Source organism: Macaca mulatta, chromosome X (genome assembly GCF_049350105.2).
Source record: "Macaca mulatta isolate MMU2019108-1 chromosome X, T2T-MMU8v2.0, whole genome shotgun sequence".
NCBI classification, from domain to species: Eukaryota; Metazoa; Chordata; class Mammalia; order Primates; family Cercopithecidae; genus Macaca; species Macaca mulatta.
In genome coordinates this window covers 15068753-15091500 of record NC_133426.1, presented here as the reverse complement: position 1 = coordinate 15091500, position 22748 = coordinate 15068753, and the positions used below count along the sequence as shown (strand labels likewise).

Below are 22748 nucleotides of genomic sequence, written 5' to 3'. Positions count from 1 at the left end.
TTTTTTTTTTTAATTCTGGCTAATTTTTATAATTTTTTTTTTTTTTTTCTGTAGACATGGGGTCTCACTCTGTTACCCAGGCCAAAGTGCAGTGGCATGATCATAGCTCACTGCAGCCTTGAACTCCCGGGCTTAAGTGATCCTCTTGCCTCAGCCTCCCAAGTAACTGAGACTACAGATGTGTGCCACTGTGCCCAGCCAATTTTTTAATTCTTTTGTAGAGGCGGGGGTTTCACCACGTTGCCCAGGCTGGTCTCAGATTCCTGGCCTTAAGTGATGCTACTGTCTTGACCTCCCAAAGCATTGGGATTTCAGGCATGAGCCATTGTGTCTGCTCTATTTTAAAATAATTTTATTTTTTTATTAACACACAATAGATGTACATATTTTCAGGGTACATGTGATAATTTAATACAGTCATATAATTTGTAAAGATCAAGTCAGTATAATTAGGATATTCATTACCTTAAATATTTGTCTTTTCTTTATGCTAGAAACATTTGAATTATTCTTTTCTAGCTGTTTGGAAATATACAAAGATTGTTGTAAACAATAGTCATCCTACTGATCTATCAAACACCAGATCTTATTTCTTCTATCAAATTGTATATTTGTACTCATTAATCAATTCTCTTTATCCCTCCCAGACCCCTACCCTTCGTGTCCTCTAGTAACCATCAGTCTTCATGAGATCTTTATGAGATCCGCTTTTTTACTCCCATATAAGAGTGAGAATGTGCGATATTTGTCTTTCTGTGCCTGGCTTATTTAACTGAATGTCCTCTCCAGGTTGCTGCAGATGACAGGATATCATTCTTTTTACAGCTGAATAATATTTCATTGTGTATTTATATCACATTTTCTTTATCCATTCATCTATTACTGGGCACTTAGGTTGATTCTACGTTTTGTCCATTGTGAATAATGCTGCAATAAACATGGGAGTGCAGGTATTTCTTTGATATATTGATTTTTTTTTTCTTTTAAATACGTACCCAACAGTTGAATTGCTGGATTATATGGTAGTTCTATTTTTAGTTTTTTTTGAGGACCCATACTGCTTTCCATAATGGTTGTACTAATTTACATTCTCACTGACTATATACAAGGGTTCCCCTTTCTCCACACCCTCACCAGCATGTGTTATTCCCTTTTTGATAACAGCCATTTTAACTGGGGTGAAATGATGTCTCATTGTGTTTTTGATTTGCATTTCTCTGATGATTAGTGATGTTGAGCATTTTTTTCATACACCTATTGTCCATTTGTATGTCTTCTTTTGAGAAATGTCTATTCTGAGCTTTTGCCCATTTTAAAATTGGATTTCTTTTTGCTATTGAATTGTTGAGCTCCTTATATATTCTCATTATTTATCCCTTGTCAGATGGGTAGTTTGCAGATATTTTCTCCCATTCTGTGGGTTGTCTCTTCACTTATTATTATTATTATTTGTTTGTTTGTTTGTTTGTTTGTTTGTTTTTTAAGACAGAGTCTTGCTCTGTCACCCAGGCTGGAGTACAGTGGTGTGATCTCAGCTCACTGTAACCTCCGCCTCCTGGGCTCAAGCAGTTCTCCTGCCTCAGCCTCCCAAGTAGCTGGGATTACAGGTGTGTGCCACTACACCTGGCTAATTTTTGTATTTTTAGTAGAGATGTGGTTTAATCATGTTGGCCAGGCTGGTCTTGAACTCCTGGCCTCAAGTGATCTGCCTGCCTTGGCCTCCCAAAGTGCTGGGATTACAGGCGTGAACCACCACACCCAGCCTCATCTTATTGATTGTTTCCTTTGCTGTGCAGAAGCATTTGAGCTTGATATAACATCATTTGTCTATTTTTGCTTTGGTTGCTTGTGCTTTTGAGGTCTTACACAAAATATCTTTGTCCAGTCCAATGTCCTGGAGATTTTCCCCAATGTTTACTTTTAGAAGTTTCATATTTTGAGGTCTTAAATTTAAGTCTTTAATTCATTTTGATTTGATTTTTGTTTGTGGCAAGAGATAGGGGTCTAATTTCATTCTTCAGCATATGAATATCTAGTTTTCCCAGCACCATTTATTGAAAAAACTGTCTATTCCTCAGTGTATGTTCTTAGAACTTTTGTCAAAAATGAGTTCCATTGGTCTATGTGTCTGTTTTTATGTCAATACCATGCTGATTTGGTTGTTATAGCTCTGTAGTATAATTTGAAGTCAGGCAGTGTGATGCCTCCAGCTTTGTTCATTTTGCTCAGGATTGCTTTGGCTATTTGGGGTCTTCTGTGGTTCCATATAAGTTTTAGGATTCATTTCTGTGAATAGGATTGGCATTTTGATGGGGATTGCATTGAATCTGTAAATTGCTTTGGGTAGTATTACCATTTTAGTGATATTAATTCTTCCAATCTGTGAGCACAGAATAGCTTTCAATTTTTTTGTGTCCTTTTCAATTTCTATCATCAGTGTTTTATAGTTTTCCTTGTATAGACTTTTCACTTCTTTGGTTGATTCCCAGGTATTTTATAATCTTTCTTCGTAACCATTGTAAATAGGATTGCTTTCTTGATTTTTTTTTTCCAATTGTTCGCTGTTGGTGTATATAAATGCTACTAATTTTTTTATGTTGATTTCATATCCTGCAACTTTACCAAATTTGTTTATTAGTTTTAATGGTTTTTTTTTTTTTTGGTGGAGTCTTTAAGTTTTTCTTAGTATAAGATCATGTAATCTGTGAACAAGACTAGTTTGACTTCTTCCTTTTCTATTTGAATGCCCTTTATTTTTTTTTCTCTTGCCTAGTTGCTCTCGCCAGGACTTCCAGTATTATGTTGAATAAAAGTGGTTAAAATAGGCATCTTTTTCTTGTTCCAGATCTTAGAGGAATTCAGTTATTCAATTGAATTCTTTCAGTTTTTTCCCATTCAATATGGTGATAGCTGTGGGTTTGTCATAATAAGGCCTTTATTATTTTGAGGCACGTTGATTCTATACCCAGTTTGTTAAAGGTTTTTGTCATAAAGAGATGTTGAATTTTATTGAATGCTTTTTCAGCATCTATTGAAATAATAAGGTTTTTTCTTCTTGATTCTGTTAATGTGATGTGTCACATTTATTGGTTTGTGTGTGTTGAAACATCCTTGCATCCTTGGGATGAATCACACTTGATCATGGTGAACAATCATTTTAAGGTGCTGTTGAATTCAGTTTGCTAGTATTTTGTTGAGAGTTTTACATCTATGTTCATCAGAAATATTGACCTGTGGTTTTCTTTTTTGGTTGCGTTCTTGTCTGGTTTTGGTATCAGGGTAATGCTGGCCTCATAGGATAAATTTGGAAGTACTCCCTCCTCTTCAGTCTCTTTGAAGAGTTTCAGTAGGATTGGTATTAATTTGTCTTTAAATGTTTGGTAGAATTCAGCAGTGAGGCCATCAGATCTTGGGCTTTTTTTTTTTTTTTTTAATGGGAAACTTATTATGGCTTCTATCTCATTACTAGTTATTGCTTTGTTGAAGTTTTCTATTTCTTCATGGTTCAATCTTGGTAGGTTGTATGTATCCAGGAATTTATCCATTTTTTCTAGGTTTTCCAATTTCTTGGCATATAGTTCTTCATAGTAGTCTCTAATGATTCTTTGTATTTCTGTGGTCTCAGTTACTGTGTCTTCTTTTTCATTTCTGATTTTATTTATCTGGGTCTTCTCTCATTTATTCTTAGTCCAGCTAAAGGTTTGTCAATTTTATTTATCTTTTCAAAAAACCAACTTTTCATTTCATTGATCTTCTGTATTTTTTTTTGTCTCAATTTCATTTACTTCTACTCTGATCTTTATTATTTCTTTCCTTCTACTAATTGTGGATTCCATTCTGGCTATTTAAGTACAGAAAAATTTTAGATTAATTCACTTAAACATAAGCCTTCACTATGCATGATTTTTATAACAATAAGTATACCTGTATGTGTGCTTTAACCTTTTAGTGCAGTGCTTTTATCTTTTACTTTTGAGTAGTTTTCCTCCAATCCCTTGTCCTCCCTTATCTATGTCCAGTACCCTTGCTATATAGATCACAGGTATATCCTTGAATTGTATCTTGCTGTATCTTTCTCCACACTTATTTTTCTACATATATGTGCATTCAAATATTATATGCAGATATCAGGTTATTTTGTCATTTTACTAAAATGGAATCGTAGCTACTCTTTTACATCCCGTTTATTTGACTGAAAAAATACCCCATGGAAATCCTTCCCAATTTACTTATATAGTTCCTTTTGTTTTGTTTTGTTTTGTTTAAGAGACAGGGTTTCTCTGTGTCACCCGGACTGGAGTAAAGTGGCACAATTATATCTCACTGCAACCTCGAACTCCTGTGCTCAAGAGATCTTCCCACCCTAGCCTCCCAAGTAGCTAGGACTACAGTCTCTCATCATTAATGGTAGCTTCTTTTAACGGTGATATTCTACATCATCTAAATACATGCTATGATGAATTTAGCTACTTTCTATCAATGAGAATTCACTTTGTTCCTAGCGCTTGGCTACAGCTAACTGGTCTGCAATGAATACCCTTGTATATCTGCCTTCCCATGTGGAAATTTATTTTGATGAGACAGGTTTCCTGGGATGGTCACCAGGTCTGTGCATGCTTAGTTTTAAAAGACATTGTCAGGTTGCAATCCAAAGAGGCAGTCACACTTTCTATTATCACTATATAGAATACCAGTTTCTCCATGATCCCACTAGCAGGAAGTCTATGGTTCATGTTCATTTTTGCTCTGCTCTCAGACATCACCTTATATTGCCTCCTGAGAGAATGTATATCTGTCAGTTTACAAAGGTGTATTTGCATTTTATTTTGTCATCATGAATTTTAAACCTGAGATTTGTTTTCAAACACGTTTTGTTGTTGTTGTTGTTGTTGTTGTTGTCGTTGTTGTTTTGAGATGAAGTCTTGCTCTGTCACGCAGGCTGAAGTGCAGTGGTATGATCTCGGCTCACTGCAACCTCTGCCTCCCAGGTTCAAGCAATTCTCCTGCCTCAGCCTCCCGAGTACCTGAGACTACAGGCTCATGCCACCATGCCTGGCTAATTTTTGTATTTTTAGTAGCGACGGGGTTTGACCATGTTGCCCAGGCTGCTCTTGAACTCCTGACCTCAGGTGATCTGCCCACCTTGGCCTCCCAAAGTTGGGATTACAGGTGTGAGCCACTGCGCCCACCCTCAAACACATTTTTTTGTTTGTTTGTTTGACATGGAGTTTCGCTCTTGTCACCCAGGCTAGAGTGCAATGGCACGATCTCGGCTCACTGCAACCTCTGCCTCCCCGGTTCAAGTGATTCTCCTGCCTCAGCCTCCCAAGTAGCTGAGATTACAGGTGCCCGCCACCACACCCAGCTAATTTTTGTATTTTTAGTAGAGATGGGGTTTCACCATGTTGGCCAGGCTGGTCTCGAGCTACTGACCTCAGGTGATCCACCCGCCTCGGCCCCCCGAAGCACTGGGATTACAGTCATGAGCCACCACACCTGGCCTCAAAAATACTTTTATAGGGATACAACAGGAAATAGCTTAGAAATGCACATTTAGCATTGAGCGTCTGTAAACCCACTTTAAACAAGTGTGTTATGAACCCAGCTATGAAGCAAAAGATCCTTTCTTTTCCAATACATCACTTTTAGTTATAGTGTTCTCTCTTTCTCAGTCTGTCTGTCTGTACCTCTCTCTCTCCCTCCCTCCCCTATCTCTCTCTCTTTCACACACACACACACACACACACACACACACACACACACACACACTCATCCATGCTTCCACTGCATTAGGTGACAAATACAAAGTTCGAAGTTTCTCTGTTTAGTGCCAAACAATTAATTCAAGTATTATAAAGTACTCATTATTTGCAGCTTTGATAGTCCTGGCTGCCTGTCGTGAGATATACTGGATGGTAAAATTATGCTGTATAAATTTTGTTATGAAGTAATTCAAATCAAGGTCACCATTTGTCTTTTTTTCCCCACCTTTCCAGGTCAAATTCCATCACAAACTCCAAGGACTGTCTAAATTCTTTTTATTTGGGTGCTTTGTTGTATCAAATATTTTGTGAAATGTGTAGGCCATTGGCTGAGTCCTGGACATGTTTTGTTTATAGTATTTTGATTGTTTTGTTACTCATGGTAAAGGGATTTGACATGGATATCTGGGTTATGTTTGGCTTTTGGCATAAGCTTTGCAGTGTAACTAATTTAATGTTGACTTGGTTATATCATTACCAGACTAATTGGATAGGAATAGAAGCATACACTGCTACCATCCCATCCCTGATACTGGGAAAATGCATATATCCCAAGGGAAATACAGTTAAGGGAGACTGAACACGTTTCTCATGAATCAGACTAGGTTTTATCTGAATTCCTCCCCATAAATACTATTTGAATCGATTTTTACCATCTCTTTATTTCCTTCAGGCTAGGCACGTTTCTCTTGGGTTGTGCTAATCTTGCAGAAAACAGATGTTTCATGCAGTGATGATTTGGAAGGAAGTATATATCAGGAATTGAGCTGGACGGTGCATCACTTACAAAGAATCTAATTTGTTGAGTCTCTGACAGTACCAGATTCCTTTCACATTGGCCACACGTTTTTCATATTAGATCTTGGCTAAAATAAGAGTAAGTAGTTTTTTAATGGTGAGTTTTGCCATCTCTTGCAAGGCGCAAGGCAATCTTAATTTCCTTTTGCTGTAAACTGATATACAGATAACACTGTTTGTTACCATTAATTTTGAAGGACATAAATCTGTATTTCTAGGAAAACATCAACCTTTTCCAAGAAACATGTGCCTTCTGGTCCTCATGTCCCCCTTGTCTTCTGACTGACTGTATCACAGTTTGGCCCTCAACAGCCACTCTGTTTATTTTCCTTTTTCTTTTACAGCACCTTTGCTTCTAGATACTTAAAGGCAGGATCTGGAATGTTAAAAATGGAGAGCTGTTATGGGAAAAACTTGATTTTACTAACCTTTTTGCTTTTCCTCACCTTATAACTTTTCCTTTACAGTATATGTAGATCAATAAACAAAATTTCTTTATAAACCATATAGTCTACCCCTCTGTGGTAAGCAAAATAATGTCCCCCCAAAGATGTCCACATCCCAGTTTCCAGAATCTGCGTATATGTTATGTTCCATGGCAGAAACGACTTTGCAGATGTGACTAAGTTAATGCTGCTGAGATAGGGAGATTAGCCTGGATGATGTAGGTGGACCCAGTGTCATAATGAGAATCTAAATAAGAGAAACAGGAAGACAGGGAGTCAGAGTTAGAGAAGGACATGTGACAATAGAAGCAGAGGTCAGAGAGAGTGATTTGATTACTGGTTTTGAAAATGGAAGGTCCCACAAGCCAAGGACTAGTGGCAGCCTCTAGAAGTTGAAAAAGGCAAGAAAACAAATTTCCCCCTACAGCCTCCAGGAAGAATGCAGTTCTGCTTGATTTTAGATCTATGAGGCTCATTTTGGGGCTTCTGACCTCAAGAACTGTAAGATAAAAGTTTTTGTTACTTTAAGGCACTAAGTTTTAGAGTAATTTGTTATAGCAGCAATAGGAAACTGATACACCCTTTTAAATGTTATCAATATATTTTTGCTTCTGTGTTTACGGGGGAAAAAAAAGAAAAGGAGCTACATCTTCCTTGATTAAAAAGTAGATTTTAATGCCATACATACAGTAGCTACTTGGTAAGTCACATTAGTATATATATAAATAAGTCTTATTGTATTAATGATCTATATGCTGCATAACAAATTACCCCAAAACTTTATGCCTTAGAACAACATGTATTGTCTTGCAATGTCTCACAACTTAGCTGTGTACTGTTACAAGGCTGATCAAAGTGTCAACTGGGGGCTGGGCGCTGCGGCTTACACCTGTAATCTTAATACTTTGGGAGGCTGAGGCGGGCAGATCACTCAAGGCCAAAAGTTTGAGACCAGCCTGGCCAACATGGCAAAACTCCACCTCTACCAAAAATACAAAAATTAGCCAGGCATGGTCTTGTGGGCCTGTAGTCCCAGCTACTGGGGCAGTTGGGGTGGGGTGCAGAGGGGTGCTGAGGCATGAGAATTGCTTGAACCTGGGAGGCAGAGGTTGCAGTGAGCCAAGATCACCCACTGCAGTTTTCTGTCTCAGAAAAAATAAATAATTAAAGTGTCATCTGGGGCTGTGGTCATCTCAAGGCTTGACTGAGAAGGATGTGCTTCCAAGCTCACACTCATGTGGTTGTTTTCAGCATTCAGTTCCTCAAGGGTTGCTGGCTAGAGTCTGCTCTCTGGTTTTGGCCACAAGGGGCTCTATATAGGGCAGCTCACAACATGGCCGCTGACTTCATCAGAAGGCACAAGGATGAGCAAGATGGAAGCCAGAGACTTTATGTAACCTAATCTCAGAAGTGACATTGCATCAGTTTTGCTATATTCTGCTGGTTAGAAGCAAGACTCTAGCCACAGCTCATACTCAGAGAGAGGGAATTACATAGGGCAATACGGGAGGCAGGATCAGGCAGACGTCTTAGAGTCGACCTCCACACTTATGATCTTGGTTGAAAGTACCACACATTTTTCCATACGGTCAATGACTCAAAAACAAATAGTGATTTTTTTCTCTCTCGCATTTGTGACTTTTAAAAATGACTTGAGTAAACCTCAAAAAATGCATAGTGATTTTTCCACAGGCTTCTTGCCTGTTTTTTCATAATAATTCTCTACTTTTAAGGAGAATGCCCCAAACATGAATGATTCATGTAGAATTTTACATTTTGAGTCTTGTCATAGAGAGAAAAAGCCTATTTAATTCATGAGTAATTTTTTTGCAGAGCTCTCTACTTCCCAGCAGTACATTAGGCTATTCAATCATGGTTCCCTTCATACTTAGAATATATACATAACAATTATGGATGTAAATCTATAGGTCTTCAGAACAGTGATTAACATGAATCAGAGCCTGAAATATAAAATTATGTGGGAAGAAGTTTAACATCATTTTCCTTTGACTAGGTTGTCTTTTTCATATTGATTTGTAAGAGCTCTTTATATATTCTGAATACTAGTCATTGTCAGTTATTTGTGTTGCAAATATCTTTTCTGCCTTTTTTTTTTTTTTTTTTTATCTTTCTATACTATGTTTCTCTACTTTAATAAATAAAAATGCTTTAAATGTATCTATTGGCTCCTTAATGATTAGTGCTTTCTGTGGCTTCTTTAATCATCTTTCCCTAACCCAAGATCATAAAAATGTACTCTCTATTATAAGTGCTTTGTTGTTTTGCCTTTCATATTGATGTATTTATTTCACCTGGATTATTTTTTAATTATTTTTTAAATTGGTAAAATTGTATGTATTTGTCATGTACAACTTGGTGTTTTGAAGTATATATACACTGTGGAATGACTGAATTTAACTAATTAACATGCGTTACCTCACATCGTTATCATTTTTGTGATGAGAACACTTTATATTCACTCAGCATTTTTCAAGAATACAATACATTGTTCTTAACTGTAGTCACCATGTTGTACAATAGATCTCTTGAACTTATTTCTACTATTTAACTGAAATTTTGTATCCTTTGATGAAATTGGTTTTCACGTATGGTAAGATACAATTACATTTTTTAAAACATGGTTTGAAACACAGGAAAAAATGACAAAAATCCATGATGGAGAATGCCATGAACACTTTAAGGGGTTCACAATTCACTGAATCATCATATAGTAATAATAATCATTATAGCTAACATTTATTAAATGCCTATTGTTTGCCAGAAACTGCTCTAAGAACCTCCCCTATCCTTAGAATTAACACCTGCAATCCTCACAATCCTGTGAGGTAAGGATTATGATTATTTCATTTTTCAGATGAGTAAACTGAGGTACAAAGAGATTAAGTAACTTACTCAAGATCAATCAGCTAGTGAGTAATGGGACTGAGTTTCTGCTAGGACTCTTAACTGCCATCTTGTCCTGCACCAAACGAAAACATGGACCTTTAGTGACCAGTACTCTATTAGTAGTGCCTTGGGCATATTGGTAAATAAATCCAAAATTTTGCACATAGGTTAGAAAAAGGACTATTCTTGAAAATGTTTAGATGAGTAATATAATCAGTATGAAATTTGTGTTGTGTTTTTCTGTTATGTCACCTTTAGGAGAGAGCAGATTAAATTGATGATCAATGTAAAGTAAAAACCTATTCTAAGAATTTAAATATATTTCTATTTTGGCAGGGGTGTATTTTTTTTTTCATATTTTACAGGGGCTTTTAAAAATCTTTTTCTCAGGCTGGGCATGGTGGCTCACACTTGTAATCCACACACTTTGGGGGACTGACACAGGCGAATCACTTGAGGCCAGGAGTTTGAGACAAGCCTGGGCAACAAAGTGAGACTCTGTCTGTAATTTTTAAAAAAGACCTCTTTCTCTTAAAAACAGTTAGGTGTCCAAATACATCCTGAAGTAATCTTAGGGGTATTTATGACTTTCCTGCTAATTTCAGGTTTCTATTATTTTTTGAATATTTAATCCTTAAAATTCTGTATATTTTAGATCTTAATAGTCTATAAACTTGGCTTCAATCTAAGTTCGAATGCTTAAACTAGTTTCTGTTTTATAGTGCTAAATAGAATTTTATGATTATGTCTACATTATTTGAATTATATTCTGATTTTTTTTCTGAGCAATTAAAAATCGGTTGTGAATACTGTATATCTGAAGAGGAGACAAGTTCTGTTCAAATAAAACCAAGAAATAGTAGTAGCGTATATTACTTTAGTTAAAAATTGTATTAAATGTCTTGATGAGAAAACTTCAATGCGTCATTGTACACTTAAGTCTCTAAAGAGCAGGATACAATTATTATGTGTCGATTTTAAACTTTTTTTAAAGAGCAGGATAAGCTTCTAGAGCATTCTAATACATTTTTAGTACTATTGTATTAGCAAGAAAATAATCAGCAGGGTTTACCCTCCAGCGGGCTAGGCTTCATTCTGGGCATGCAGAAGGCTGTATTCTGAGTTTACATTCTAAAGAGCTTATATTGCTTATACATTTCTCATTCAAAATGTTAAATTTCATTTATTTCTCAGCTTTCCTGTTAGCTTCTGATGCAATGAGTGTTGAGTATTATGAATGTGGACCAAGCCATAAGACAGGGTTCTCCTATAGGCTACAGTTGTGCTTGCTTAAAATACGGGATCCTGAGGGATGGCTCTTAATGTTATATGCCCATGGCTTATAAGCAGCCTGTAGTGTGATCATTCTGTAATGTAGAAAGTGCATTCTGAGTCTATTTTATTCTGGAAAACCAATTGTCTCAAGTGTTTTGATGTGTATACCATTGGGTTATATAGTTGGGCATTTTCTTACTGGTGTCACTCATCAAATTTGGTAAAATGGGCATTCTCATTTGTTTCCAATGGAATTCCCACAAGTTCAGGTAATAACCTATCTGTTTTCCAGATTGCGGAGTTACAAAGTTGACATGTCTTTATCTTGCGGTTTATGTTCAGTTATAAGATGGTGGTTAAATGCCTATTCTTGGCAATTAGTAGATCTTATGGTGAGCTGTCACTTGCTGTATGATCAGGGCAACCCAACTTATGTCACCAATTCTAGACTGCAGTGTTTGGTGGGACACAGACAGCATCCTTAATGCCATGAGGTTCTCGATGAGGATGTTTTGGGAGAAGTCCCAAAATGTAGACTTCTTTTGGGAAATGATGACCCTGCTGAGCTTTGCTCAGCAGTCAAAGAGACTAATTGGCTTGGTGTGAGGGGGGTACAGCAGGGAGCTTGGGGCCATCTCCATAGCAATGACCCTTCTCTGGCCGGGGTCACAGCCTCATCAGAAGTGTGTAACCTCTCCACATGCACAAATTTGAAGGAAAGTGGAAAGAGAAGAAAGGGGCAGGAAAATGAACTGATATTTGTTAAATACCTCCTAAGTGCCTGGCATTGTGTAGAGAAGATTAAAAACATGTAACACGCATATGTATATACAGATGTATATGGACATTTATATATGTTTATATAGATATACAATATAAACAGTATGTTTGATGTTTCCCCATTAGACTGTGTTCATCACAACTCTGTGTTATATGTATTCATTCCTTATTTTACAAAGCAGCAAACAGGCTTAAAGAGATGAAGAGTCTGGTCCTAGATCTCCCTGAGGGTGATGCGCTGATGTTGAAACAGAAACTTTCTGCCTGTAATGGTGTGTGCTCGTTTTTGTTGCTGTTTGGTTGCTTAGTTGGTTTGTTTTCCATGGTTCTCCACAAAGCCTCCTTTAAGGTTTGCTGCTGTGCTTTGTTTCCCCGCTCCCCAAGGGGGAGTCGCTTAGATAGAATTAAATATGGAGGCGGGGCAGGCAGAGGGGCCATGATACTAGAGAAATGTAGGACCATATTGAGACGAATCTGTCTGTCAGGAGTTTGGGCTTGTCCTGGGAGAACAGGGAGCCATTGAAGGATTTTAAGTGGAGATTCTAAAAAGGTGCAATTTACGCGTGTAGAAAATGGATTGGCAGCAACCAGTTAGGGGACATTTCTTTCACCTGTATGGTTTTTATCTTAAAGAAAAGATAGATATGAAATAAGTATGGCAAACATATATGTTCATTATTTCCTCCTTTGTGCTCTTCTGAATTAAAAATTTAAGTATTGAAAATAAATGAAAATTCTCTAAATCTAGGAGGGACAGGGATTAGCAAACAATTCAATCAAATGAAGAAACATCAAATAAACCCAAACTGAGGGACATTCTATAAAATAACTGGTCTGTATTTATAATGAAAGAAAAAGACTGAGGAACTGTTTCAAATGAAAGAAGATTAGACATGATAACTAAATGCAGCGTGTGATCGCAGATTGGATCCTGGCCTAGAAATTTATTTCTCCTTTTCCATAAAAGGCATTACTCAGATGATTGACACAATTTGAATATCCGTACATAGATAGTAGCATTGTATCAATGTTAATTTCATAGTTTCCATAAGTGCACTATAGTTTTGTGAGAAAATATCTTTGTTTTTAGGAAATACATACTGAAAATTATTTCAAGGTAAAGGGGCTATGTGTCTGCAAATTACTCTCAAATATTTCAGAAAAAAAAAGAATGACATATATTTATAGCGAGAAGAATGATAAAGCATATATGTAAACATGTTAGCTTTGGGGGAAATCTAGGTGAATAATTCTCTGTAGTATTTTTGCAACTTTTTGGTATGTCTGAAATTATTTTAAAATAAAAATTATAAAGAATTTGATGGAAGGAGGAGCGGGAGGGAAGAACCAGGCCGGTGTGTGTCTTGTCCTAGGAGGCCAGGGTTGAGGTCCAAGATGAGGGAGTTACCTGCCAAAGCTGATGTGGGGACTTCCGGTGGGGTGGGGGTTGCGGGCATGGGAGGAGGCTCTTAGGAACCAGGGTTGCTTTGGGGTCTGGCAATTAGTGTGACCCAGAGTTTGTGAAGGGTTGCAATCTCTCCTTAGCCCAGTGCCCTTATCTCTGTTAATGGTGTTGGTGTGTCACCAGGCCATGTTTTTCTATTTTTTCTGCACATACAGGTGGTAAGGAATACTTGTAAATTCATTGGAATAATGAACTCTAAAACTGAGCAGAAGGAAAATGACCTGGGTTAAGGCAAGGAATGTAGGCTGAGGAAAGCTCTCACTAGGGACGTTTGCAAGAATTAGGAGCCTCCCTGGAAATGAGAGCAACTGCCACAGAAAATGATTTACATATTTTTTTAAAGTTTTGGGTTTTCAATGTTTGGCTAAAGGAGGTCTGACTTAAAATGCGTTGCTGACTTAACTGTCCTAGGGGGCCAGAACGAAAATGTGACCTCCTTCCCAACTCATTTTATTCGTCACTGCCCAAGGGAAGGCAAGAGCTTTTCGGCTGCAAAGAGACACTAGCTTGCAGACTATATTTGTAGAAGAAAGGAAAATGTAGCGGGGTGTGAACTCTGACAAAGCAATAAAAATTGGGGGATGGCATCAATTCTTGGTGCAGGACATAAAAGTGGGAGGAGAGGTGGGGGGAGAAAGAAAGATGAGAAGGAACTGAAAATCTCACAAGAGATCTCTTCGTTAATGCAATCCTGCTCTTAACAGGGAAGGAATTCTCATAAAACGCGGCTGTTGTTAAACATATAGTAAGCATTCATTAAATTTGGCATTTGTTTTCTTCTGCAGCAGGCTTAAGAAACAAAGCTTAGTGGAAATTAAACAAATTAATAGAAGCAAGTGCAGATAGGCATCATGCTAAAAAGAAAGAAAAAAGTAAATTGCCTTCATTCCTATTCCATGCCCTCTAACACTCTGTGCTTTCCAATCAGCAACATGAATTGTGCTATTACTGGCAAAGATGGACAATATATCCTAACAGAAGACTTTTACAAAGAGTAAAACTATATGAACGCACATAATAAATTGACTTGGCCATTCCTTTAAGCAGATGTTTGGTCCTTCCAGATCATGTAAAAAGATAAAAAAGGAAAGAGAACAGACCTAGGCAATTATTTGTGGACCAGATTTCTGCTTGGAGGGTGAACAGGAAGCAAAGCAGGTGGAGGAGAAATGAGATTAGAACAATCAAAATGAACTCAAATAAAAGCCTGGTTGAACTATTGAGAGTTTTGAGGTTTTGTCAAATGTGGTAACCATTTTTTAATACCTTTAAACCATGAATAGAGGATTCGTTGTGTAAATTACGACATGTGCTTACAATGGAATGCCATGCGGTTTTTCCCAAGGATGAGTTACTTCTCTATGTTTTGACATGGAAAGGTATCCAAAATAGAATATTGAGTTATTTCTAGTTTTTATTTATTTATTTATTTATTTTTTCGAGACGGAGTCTTGCTCTGTCACCCAGGCTGGAGTGCAATGGTGCTATCTTGGCTCACTGCAACCTCTGCCTCCCGGGTTCAAGAAATTCTCCTGTCTCAGCCTCCCGAGTAGCTGGGATTACAGGCACGTGCCACCACGCCTGGCTAATTTTTGTATTCTTAGTAGAGACGGGGTTTCACCATGTTGGCCAGGTTGGTCTCGAACTCTTGACCTCATGATCTGCTCCCCTCGGCCTTCCGAAGTGCTGCGATTACAGGTGTGAGCCACCGCGCCGGACCCAAGTTAGTTCTAGTTTTTAAGGAAATAACTTATAGTACATAAAAGAAAAAAAAAAAAACTGAAAGCACAAATACCAAATTGCTAACAATATGTCAGACTAGGAATGAAGGTTGCAGAAAGATTTTCAGTTTAGATGTCCCGCACTGTCATATTCTTAAAATATTTTTAAATTAATGTGTTTTTTCATAATCAGAAAAAATGAAGCTATTGGTGCTCCGAAAAAGAAACTTAAACAATTGTCCATGGAGAAATTTTTAAAAAAGCAGAGAAGAAATGAGTTCGGTTGTAGAATATGATTATAAATCAGGCTAAATAGAAGTAGAAAAGCTCAGCATTCATTGGAAAACAGAGAAAGAAGTGCTCCAGCAGAGCCAGCCCATCCAGATAAGACATGGAATCTGGCTGTAAATTGTTAGCATGTGTTTTCAGCATCTACCATGGACCTCCCTGCATCAAAGGTGAACAATTTGCACACCCCAGTTATGCCTTATTGATTTTTGTATCTCTGTCTAAAGTACATGCCCATGGTAGATGTTCAGTAAATGATGGTAGACCAAGCTTGGAAGACTAAGTATGAGTGGGTTAATATGGGAGAAAAACGAGTAAGCTATGAATAAGTAACATTACTTTCAGAGAGTTTAAACTTATTCTTGTAAAATCTCAGAGAGGAAAAACTGTGAAATAGGAGGATGGGAAAATATTCTCTGGCACTCGCTCAAGTGCGTTTGTCTTGCCATCCTTCAGATTTTCTTAGTGAGACTTAATTTATGTTTTCTCAGTTATAGCTTTTCTTTTGTATCCAACTGGGCGTTTCAAGCCATCTGCCATGACAATCATATCCTTGGAACATATTGTGGCCTCCTTGCTCCTTCTGCACTTGCCTTTGTTTACTCTGTCATCACGCTGACTCCTACACAGACTCCAGTGTGGGCTTTGTCCTTCCAGCATTGAACTGTGCCCTGCATTCTTTCCAGATCTCCTTTTCCACTGAAGGCACATGGAGGGATATTATGATTCCATTTTGACTGTGTCTTTTCTGGGTTCATATCTCTCAGTGGAAACATAGCATCTCTTCTGAGCCATAGATACAATACATAAACATCCATGAAAATCAGGTGTTGGTGCTGAAAGTGCAAATGGCCTATTGTCAGAGATTTTGATTTCTTGGCCCCATGGATCATGGTAGGAATCTGGTGAATCCTATGTACTCTCTTCCCAGAAAAATGTACATACTTGAAAAACTGTGTGAACAATTCCAAGGAATTCACAGGCCATCCTAGAGCCCATTTATACCCCGATGATTATGTATCCCTGCATCCCTGGAACTGATGCATATTCTATGTTAGGCTAGATAAAAAGAAGGAGTTCACTGGAACCAGAATGCAACTATAATGCACTGGAACTAGAATGCACTGATACTAGAATGCAACCAAGTACAAAAAAGCAGGCCGGATACGGTGGCTCACGCCTGTAATCCCAGCACTTTGGGAGGTCAAGGTGGGTGGATCACCTGAGGTCAGGAGTTTGAGACCAGCCTGGCCAACAGGGTGAAACCCCCATCTCTATTAAATAATTTTATAAATACAAAAATTACCCAGATGTGGTGGCGTGTGCCTGTAATCCCAGCTACTAGGGAGACTGAGGCAGGAGAATCACTTGAATCTGGGAGGCAGAGGTTGCAGTGAGCCGAGATGGCGCCACTGCACTCCAGCTCAAAAAAAAAAAAAAAAAAAAAGCGTATTTCTAGCATCATCTTCACACTTCAGACACTTTGGAGGCACAACAAATGGAAAATAAAGCCAGACTGGAGTGTTGCAGTTACTATCATAACATTACAACTGGAAGGAATAGTTTGTTTGACAATACGGCTTATAGCCTGTAGATACACAGCCAAGTGAATTGTACACTGTCTACTTTGGGTGCTTCTTAAATATTTGGGACCAGTCATTTAGGTTTAGGGGTGTGTCTGTGTTTGTGTGTGAGAAGAGAACAATATGAGTGTCAGTGTATATTTTAAACAGTTCACAGAACTTAAATCTTAAAATGTCTATCTAAAGGGAAGAAAAGGATTTCATCTCCAAGTTCATCTTTATGTTTGTAATACGTATATGTCTTTGTTCCTTCTGGCATTTGGACACTAACATTTTAATGTTGCTGGTCCTTTCCAGGGTGGACAAGCTTCATTTACACCATATCTGGAGATGTGTATATTGGTAAGTTATGGCTGTGTCACTTAGGGCTCAATTGCAATTTAATTTAAACTACTGAAAGGAGAAAAGGTAGGATGACACCATTTTATGTAATTGAATACTGTGCCACCTTCTCTCCCACACCAGCCCTCTCTATATGCCAGCACAGGTATGGCCAGGGCAGGGCGCCTCTCAGCTTACAGAATATTCAGTGAGGGAAGAGAATATGAGCACCAGTCATGACACACTCTGTGCACAGATGAAAGTCCAGGCACCATTTTGTGTTTTGATACCTCGCTAAGACGTTGGCAACCTCCATACTAATAAAGGGATGGAGCTACAGTGGGCTCCAAGGGGAGCAGGAATCTGCCTATCTCCTGGGAGAAGGAAGTGGAAGGAGGTGAATTTGCAATGCTGGTTTCCTCTGAGAAATCTCGAAAGTGGGTTTTCTCTTCTTCCGAGGGTTGTATATGTGTTGCTTGTTGAGTCTAATCAAGAAAAGATGTTTGAGACCCAACCAGTGCTCATTTTATAGATGAGGAAGTGAAATCTAAGAAAGTTGTTTAACTTGCCAGGGTTACACATTGGTAGGCGTGGGGCCAGAACCAAGGTCTCCTCAATCCTGCTTTAATGCAGAGATAGCACCATCTAACTTGTTTTTTTCAAGTCTGAATCCCTTAGCGAACCCAGCAGCAGAAGGGACAGAGCAGGTGGGAGAGAGAGGCTTGCAGAGCAGCCTGGCTCCTGCCTGCATCTACTCGCCTTCCCATCCTCCTAAAAGCAGCCATGGGTTCCAGTAAAAGGCTGTCTGTAGGACTGAGAGAAAACAGCTATAGCAGATGCTGTTGGTACCCACCCACACCCCTGGGCCCTTACTTCCTGAGTGCCCACTGACCAACTAACAATAGCCAGTATCTGTGTCACTTTGCCTGAAGGCTTTTCTCTGAAACCAATCAGGGTAGGATGAAAGTACTGGAGAATTAACATTCCCAGAAGCTACCTGACCCATCAGGCAGGATAACTCTGAAGCCTGCATGAAAGGGAAAGGCCGTTTACTAGTTTCCCAGTGGGATTACAGCCAGGCCACCTGAGTGTGCTTGATGACACACCCTTCATTGTCTGTCTTCCCTTTTCTGTCTAACTCTCCTGCCTCTGGACTGTCGTTTCCTGAGATCACCTCCGAGATAAATGACTTGTACCAGAATATATGCATCTCCAGTTATACTTCTGAGAAAACTCAGAGAACCGGCCTCCCGTTTTCCCCTCCTCATCCCCACAGACAGTTATGGGGTGGGGCATCTTAAGGTACAGGCCAAGAATCCCCATTTCTGAGACCCTCTGCAGTTGGGTGCTCTCCACCCACTCCTGCAGGGATGCCAGCACGGAACTTTCTGGGGCCCTAACATGGCCACCTCCTTGGGCAATACACTCCCAGCTCCAGGCGGCTGGCTTACAGATAACATCTGCTCAGGGATAGAAGGCCACACCCAGAGCTATTTAAACCATTCCTTTTATTCTCCAAAAACGATGTTCAATTGCCTGAAATTATTCTTCTGGAAAATAACGGTAATGCGAACTCATGCATTTTGAATTTATTCCTAATAAAGTACAAATGGGCTTAGTTCCCTTTTCAGTGAATAGCATTTCAATTAGGGGTCAGGAGCAAAATTCATTTATTTTAGCACTGGAGAAAAGTGTGAAAAAAAGTCTTGTAGTAGTATCATAAGTTTATATGTACACACCTTAAACTATATTAACCATCTGGAGGAGATGAGACATCATTTGTTTTCATGATCTTCTGAAAATCCTGAGAAACACATAGTGCTTTATAAAAATAGAGAGAAAAAAACATTTTTATGGAGGTAGTGCTCCTGATTTATGATTTCAAGAGCAACAAAATAATCTGCACAAATGGAAATAAAGAAAGCACGTGAATTTTAAGGTGGTAAGGATAACAGAAATGTTTGTGCAGAATGAGAAAACGCAGGGAGAAGGAAACTTTCTGTAAAAGGACAGATAGCAAATATTTTCATCTTTGCAAGGCATATAGTCTCAGTTGCAACTACTTGGCCCTTCCCGTGTTGCACAGAAGCAGCCATAGATGATACATAAACAAATTGGGTGGCTATTCCAATAAAACTTCATTTATGGTCACTGAAATGTGAATTTCATGTTTTTTCATGTGTCATGAAAGGCTATTTTTTAGTTTGTTTCAACCATTTATAATAGTGAAAACTTTTCTTAGCCTGTGAGCTCTACCAAAGGTGACAGTTGATTTTGGTTTAAATGAATTGCAGAGAATGAAGGGGAAAGAAATTAACAAGTAATTGCCAAAACCTGTTTTAAGCAGTGGTTAGAGCCTTGTTTCCTGACAGACCTTTAGCCTGAGAAGTTAACAAGTGAAATGCTCTGCAGTTCTCGGGGTAAGAATGACCCACACATCCACTTGTTTTTCTTGAGATGAGGCAGGATTTTCCTGAGTCATTTCTATTTACTGACCCGGTCCCCCCTCGTGACCATGGACCACAGTGCAAAACATCTGGCAGGCGATGGGTCTGTAGCCTTGGAGCAAAGTTGCATATGTCTAGAATAAACTGGACCGTGAAGAGAATCCAGCTCACAAAACTGGCCTCTTGGGACTGTGCTTTAACCAGTGAGTGGCTGGCTAAAGGACCTCATTTGAATTTTATCTCCTTCCCTTCCTCCTACCAACACCCTAAGGGGCGCTTAATGAGAAAAACAAAAGGGCAAGAAGAAATCATCAGAGAAAAAAGAAATGATGAAACAGAAATAGCTCTTGAATATGTACTGACTTATAAAATCAATAGAGAAAGTCCAGAAAATGTTTTCTGACTTTACTGCCTCAATTTTATCTTGCTTATAAAACTAGGTTGGCACCAACGAACCACAGATGGCAGGAAGTGATAAGCAAGGAATTGTCTTTTTCAAAATGTCAAATACGTTCAGTTGAAGTAGATGTAATGAATATATATATATATACACTTAGTGTATCGGACTGGAATAAATGGGCTGCAACTTGGGTTGAGGAAATAATCTGAGGAGACTGCATAAAATGGAAATTTAGGAGGGCTATTAAAATATTAACTGATTACAGGAAGTGCTTGAAAGATTTAGTTTGACTACAAACAATTTACTTTGACTACAAAATTTAGTTTGACTACAAACAGGTGGAGTTTTGAACATTAGAAAATGCTGGACAGCCGGGCATGGTGGTTCACCCCTGTAATCCCAGCACGTTGGGAGGCTGAGGCAGGCAGATTGAGGCTGGGAGTTCGAGATCAGCCTGGCCAACATAGTGAAACCCCTGTCTCCAATAAAAATACAAAAATTAGCCTGGCGTGGTGGTGCACGGCCGTTATCCCAGCTACATGGGAGGCTGAGGTAGGAGAATCACTTGAACCCGGAAAGCAGAGGTTGCAGTGATCCAAGACTGTGCCACTGCACTCCAGCCTGGGCAATAGAGCGGGACTCTTGTCTTAAAAAAAGGAAAAAAACAAAAGAAAGAAAGGGGGGGAAAAATGCTGGATGTCTAACTAGTTGTCAAAGTCAGTCAGTCATTTTAAAGGTAAAGGTAAGTATTGTGAAGCCATGTAAGTGTCCTCTAATGACACCCTGAAGAAAAATAGTTAACAGAGCTAAAATAAGACTAGCAGAATTCTCATTTTCTTATTCAAAGAAAGTATTCATTTGAGACTCATCTGAAAGTACTCACTTTATGCTTTTCAAGGATCTTCTTAATTTTTAATATATTTGCTTTTTCCAACAATGAAGTGCCTTCTAAGCTATTGAATAGTAATTTTTAAAAGTGTGCAATAAAGGCAGAGACCTTTGACGACAATCTTTTGCTGAGGCAAAAAGTTCTTTGACTAGCCCACAGCTGGAATCCGTGCATCATATGGTAAAAATAGAAGTCAAAAGAAAGTAAAAAATACATTGTCAGAAAACCAGTATATCCCATAGATACCAGTACCAAATCTCTTCCCTGCAACTGCGCTGAAAATCACGTTACACATTAATGCAGAGATCAAAAGGATAGAAAAGTTTACATCCTGTATCCTTGAAGCTTGGTACAGTTTATCAGCTTGAATTCTAGTCCACTAGAAGGCCTGATATCAAGTATACTGTTGGTGCTTAGAAAATATTTAGAAATCTAAAAACATTTGTTTGTGTTTATTGAATGAATCTGGCTTACAAAGGCAGTAAAATGTTTTGAATTTATTTAAATAACTAATAATTCACGCTTAGTTTGTGCTAACCTTTTGAGCGCAAACCTCTGTGCTCTGGTTTTGGGTGATATTAAGCAGTTTGAAACGGGCTCTGGATCTTGCAGTAAAGGCAAGGAGACACAAATGTGCACCAGCAGCCCTCATAATTGACCTCCATTTATCCAACTAACTGGATTGCGCGGTGCTCTTCATTCTATGGTGAATACTTTGAGGAAGGTGCTTGAACACCCAGGGTGATCAGCTCCTCCCTGGTCTGCCTGCCCATAGCTGCTCCCATCAGCTGGGTTGTAGTGGACTTAAAGGCACCTGTGTTTGTTCTCAGTCCATGTATGCTAATTGCACCAATAATTGAAATTATGTAATTTAATTAAACAGTTGTAAATTAATGAAATAAATGTGAAAAGAGAGTTGGTGGTTCCGTAACAACTAAGGCAGATGCTTTGTAAAAGTGAATTGCTAAAGGAAATGCCTTTGACACAGAAGGACAAACATCACATGTTCTCAGTTCTCTGTGGGATCTAAAGATCAAAACGATATGAACTCATGGACATGGAGAGTAGAAAGAAGGTTACCATGAGTTCATGAGACTGGGAATGGTAGTTGGGGGCTGGGCGGGGGAAGGTGGGGATGGTTAATGGGTACAAAAAAATAGAAATAATAAATAAGATCTACTATTTTACAGCACAACAGGGTGACTATAGTCAATAATAACTTAATTGCAAATTTTAAAATAACTGAAAGAATGTAATTGGATTGTTTTTAACACAAAGTATAAGTGCTTGAGGAGATGGATACTTCCTGCGCTCCATGATGTGATTATTCTGCATTGCATGCCTGAATCAAAACATCTCATATACCCCATAAATATATACACCTACTATGCACCCACAAAAATTAAAAATTTAATAATATGAAAATGCCTTGGAATTTGTGAAAGATTTGGGGAAACTCTAATAATCTAATGCGTGGTGCATAGTGGGTATGCTTTAAAAAGAAAATGCTTCAATCAAGTCAGTAAACCCACCTTAACTGTATTTCTTTCTTTTTTTTTTTCGGTTCAAGCACTCCTCCCACCTGTCTCCTGAGTAGCTGGGATGACAGGTGTGCACCACCACGCCTAAAAATGTTTTGTACAGACAGGGTCTCCCTATATTCCCC

General features: G+C 38.5%; 1 protein-coding gene across 3 annotated transcripts in view; it reads left to right on the top strand.

Moving 5' to 3' along the window:
* Positions 1-22748, top strand: part of PIR (pirin) — a 113292-nt gene that overhangs the window by 70911 nt on the left and 19633 nt on the right. For 2 of the 3 annotated variants that reach the window (NM_001194909.1, XM_001116938.4), the window contains 1 exon segment: positions 17323-17367. The exons of the other annotated variant lie outside the window; for it this stretch is intronic. In NM_001194909.1, the coding sequence (NP_001181838.1) occupies positions 17323-17367 (45 nt within the window). 3 annotated transcript variants of the gene reach the window in all.